This window comes from Physeter macrocephalus, chromosome 15 (assembly GCF_002837175.3).
Source record: "Physeter macrocephalus isolate SW-GA chromosome 15, ASM283717v5, whole genome shotgun sequence".
Taxonomy (NCBI): Eukaryota; Metazoa; Chordata; class Mammalia; order Artiodactyla; family Physeteridae; genus Physeter; species Physeter macrocephalus.
The window spans coordinates 42,384,075-42,388,187 of NC_041228.1; the positions used below are offsets into that span (position 1 = coordinate 42,384,075).

At 33.3% G+C, this 4,113-nt stretch overlaps 1 protein-coding gene across 3 annotated transcripts in view; it reads right to left on the reverse strand.

The window, feature by feature from the left end:
* Window positions 1-1,354: 1,354 nt before the first annotated feature.
* The window catches only part of TMEM67 (transmembrane protein 67), a 55,293-nt gene continuing 52,534 nt past the window's right edge, over window positions 1,355-4,113 (reverse strand). For 2 of the 3 annotated variants that reach the window (XM_024115907.2, XM_024115906.2), the window contains 2 exons: window positions 3,472-3,614; window positions 1,355-2,523 (listed from right to left, as the gene is read on the reverse strand). In XM_024115907.2, the coding sequence (XP_023971675.1) occupies window positions 2,443-2,523; window positions 3,472-3,614 (224 nt within the window). In that variant the 3' untranslated portion in view covers window positions 1,355-2,442. The remainder of the gene's footprint in view (window positions 2,524-3,471; window positions 3,615-4,113) is intronic. The other variant, XR_008619510.1, reaches the window with a different exon arrangement.

The window sequence follows — 4,113 nt, forward strand, 5'->3', positions numbered from 1 at the left end:
GCGGCTGGGCCCGTGAGCCATGGCCGCTGAGCCTGCAAGTCCGGAGCCTGTGCTCCGCTACGGGAGAGGTCACAACAGTGAGAGAGGCCCGCATAACGCAAAAAAAAAAAAAAAAAAAGAATGATGGAATTGCAAATATACAAATAGACATTTTAATATTTTCTTCTCACACCTCCATGGATCAACCTGCACACACCTTGTAGGACAAAAATTTTAAAAATGTTTTTGTAAACAAGTGCTCTATAGGATAAAGCAAAACTCCTTAGGGTGTCAGACAAGGCCTTTGGGATTCAGTCTCTGCCCTCTTTATTGTTCATGGACTCTCTCTCACTGACCCACTTCATTCGAGGCTTCAATCAAGTTCCTAAGTGTATACTGCCCCTTCCCCCTTCTGCACAAACGTCTTCACCTCTTTTACCTGGACCCTCCTGTTTGACAACACCACCTTATTTTTTAAGATCCAGTTCAAACTTCACCATGTTGCCTCTCTGGCTTCACCCTGTATCTAGTTAGATTTTCTACTTTCCTTTCTGCACCCAGTGCAACCTATGTCTACACAGACTTCTATCCCAGCATCACTCCACTCACCCATCACATGCCTACTTTCCACAGTCTACTAAACAAGATGCCCAAGGGAGGGACCATTAGTCTGTGTATCCCAGGACTGACACAATATGTGACACTCAATAACACAAGGGTAAGTGATATCTAGGCCAGGACACTGGTTATACCATTTCCATTCCTCCCAAGCCACATAAGAGGTTATCAGTCACATTGACAGTGACATATATACTTCCTTTTTAATGATAAAAAACCATGTTTAGTCACTATTCCTGTCACACAGATATGTGCAATTTTTAAGAAGTTGGATAAAATGAAAAATTAAATGTTAAGGATAAATCATGAACGTTATTCTTCAAGTGTTTCATAAGTGTGCCACTGAATGAACAGTCCAATAAAATCTGAACTTTATGTATTTGTTTTACTATCTCTTCCATGTCTACCACTGATTTTGCTTTGCTTTGTTTTGGCCGTGCCACGTGGCATGTGGGATCTTGGTTCCTTGAACCAGGGATTGAACCCGTGCCCCCTGCATTGGGAGTGTGTAGCCTTAACCGCTGGACCACCAGGGAAGTCTTGTTTGATTTCAAGATTCAGAGAATGTAAAGGATTCAGCTTTAGCAATGGCTGGGGACACCCGCCCCAATACTGTTGTATTCCTAAGTGCTATTTCATAAAATACATATTAATAAAACAGGAAAGAGAAACACCAAATGTTTTATTCTATATTTTCAATTCAGTAATATAAACAATATTTACATAGCATTACATTTAAGTATTTACACAGCATTAACATAGAAGGCGGTAAGAAATGTTGCTTTGGGGGTTAATGACCATTATACTTGAAATAAGGTGGCTTTCAAGTTCATGGTACACAATGAACAGGATTATTAGAGAGCATACTGAAGAAAAATAATATCACGGAAAATTATTAGCTACATGGCTCAGGATTTACATTAATAATATTTTGGCTCCTCATATTTTTTTCCTTATTTAAAAAAAAATACTAGCCTACTAACTTATAAAGCCTAAGTTTACTTTCAATAAATCACCTTGTTAACATAACTTACAGTTTGTTATTTACAATCTTTAAACATAATTGAAGAGCAAAGCTTTGGGAGTGCTCTTAAAATGTTAAGTAATGTATAAATGTATAAAAAACTATATTGAGGAAAATGTCACATATTACAGCTCAATAATGTAAATGATATTAGACATATAAACATACTTCATGGAGAGAGTATATTGACCTAATAATACAGGTATACAAAGGAATAACTACGTACCATTTCACGAGGTGCCTATTAATCCAATAGTGAATCAGTCCACTGCCAAACAGGGTGAACAATTAAAATGAGGCAAATTGATTCAGCCCATATACAATTTCAAATTTCTAAGTAAACTTGAAAATATTTTCAACATTTATTTAACCATAAAATATGTAAAACAAAATACTGAATTGAAAACTAGGCTTGAACTTGGAATCAAAATTCTTTTTCAATGTGAGAAAATATAGGCAAATCTAGTTCATAAAATAATCTACAGAGACAAATGATGGGGACTGTTTTGAATATCATTAAAAAAATGTTACGCTGAAAGCAATATTTAGAATTTTTTTTGTCCCATTGTCAGAGCTATCTAGTCTATGAGCTGGTGAATTAAATACCATGCATAATAGGAAAATAATATTTTCCATTGTATCACACTACATGTTCACAAAGCAAGTTATGTATCTACAAGTTATAAAAATAAATCTTTCTGTAGATTAAAAACCAAATAAAAATAATTTGTATTACAAGTTTTAAAAAATATGGCAAACTAACCTGATAATCATGGCTTTTTTTTGGCCATGATTATAATTGTCTTTATCTATTCAATAAATTAAATCAGAAATCTTTGATCCACCAATGTTTTGGATGCCAAATTCTTCTGTCCTACTGTATTACGAATAAATCTAAAAATCTGAAAAAAAAAGTAAAACAATTCAGAAGGAAAAAAATATATATAAAGGAAATTAATTGTGCACATCAATTAAAATATCTAAATTAAACTAGCTAATTCTCTCAACTATTTATTTTCATGTATCAGACATCTGAATTCCATGGTGATACACAAAATTATTTCAAGACTATTATCATCTTTCATAATACTGAAGCAGTGTGCGTCCCTATTCAGAATATATTTTTATAAATTAATAATACAAATCCCCTTATGTTCACAGGAATATACTTTTAAATATTTCGCAAGACAAGTTTCCTCTAGCTCTAAAAGCTATGGAAACATCAAAAGAAATGTTAGGAACAGAATTTGTTCATAATTCTAGATCTCTATCAAAAACTAATACATTATATCTTATTAACTCATATACTTCTTTGACATAGTGGCGAATATTTGGGTGACATGAATACTAACATTTCTAGAACAAATTTGGTTTTTCTTAAAGTCTCCATTTCAGGCTCCACACCCATCCACGCAATTGTTTTCTAATCCAAGCAGATAGGGGATGTGTGAGAGTTACAAGTTAAAGTGGCTGAGCCTCGAGCTACATCTCAGAGCTTGCCTTTTTGTTACAGTAACATCTGGTGCAGAGGGTGAATGGGACTCTAATTACTGCTCACTGCTGGCATCTAGGAGAGATGGGTAATTTAAATGTCTTCCTATTAGGTTCCTTTCACATTTGCTCAAGCAACTTATGCCTTCCCCGAGACCTCGGTACTTCATTGACCCTGAAGGAAAGTGTAGAATGAACCTCGTTGAAATGTTTTTCCTTTTTTTGGCAGGGCTAATCATATTCTAAATCTTTATAAATTCCTAGTGAGAGTATACATTGTTACTCTCTGCTATAAAAATAAATATCTACTTCTAACATATTTCTTTTAAACGAAACCCAGAAAAAATTCTTAAATTTACCTCTTGCTGTAGGTACGTAAGGAAGGATGCTAAAATAAAATTTTGGCAAGCCAAATCCACAACACAGAAGAACATCAGATCATAAATAAGAAGAGTGGCTTCATTTCCATAATACAGAACACTGCTGAAAGAATAACTTTCATCTATCAAAAAAAAGCAAGTTATAAGACATAAATTAGAAATTTAAAAATAGAATAAACCTGTGATAAATTTCTGGTGATAAAACTTGGATATTTAAAAACAACTAGTTACTATAATACTTCATGGCTATTGTATGTCAATTATACCTGAATTTAAAAAAAGAAAAAAATACTTCATGGTTTACAAAAAATAAACAAAGGGTATTATATTAACATTTGCTAATCTAAAAGGTTAATCAAAGAACTCTGCTCATAAAAATCAGTTCTAACATTTGCACCAAGGGTTGTAATTGCTAGTAGTTTAAGTATACAGTCAATATCTTTCAATGATCAGGTAATGACTATCCCTTCTCTATTTGTTTATATAACTAAAGGCTACAGAATCTTAGAAAGATTCTCTAAGATAGATTAAATTTAAAACGCAAAACACACTTTTCTGTACAGCAGAGAATTAACACAGCATTGTATATCAACTATACTTCAATTAAAATAAATAAATAAA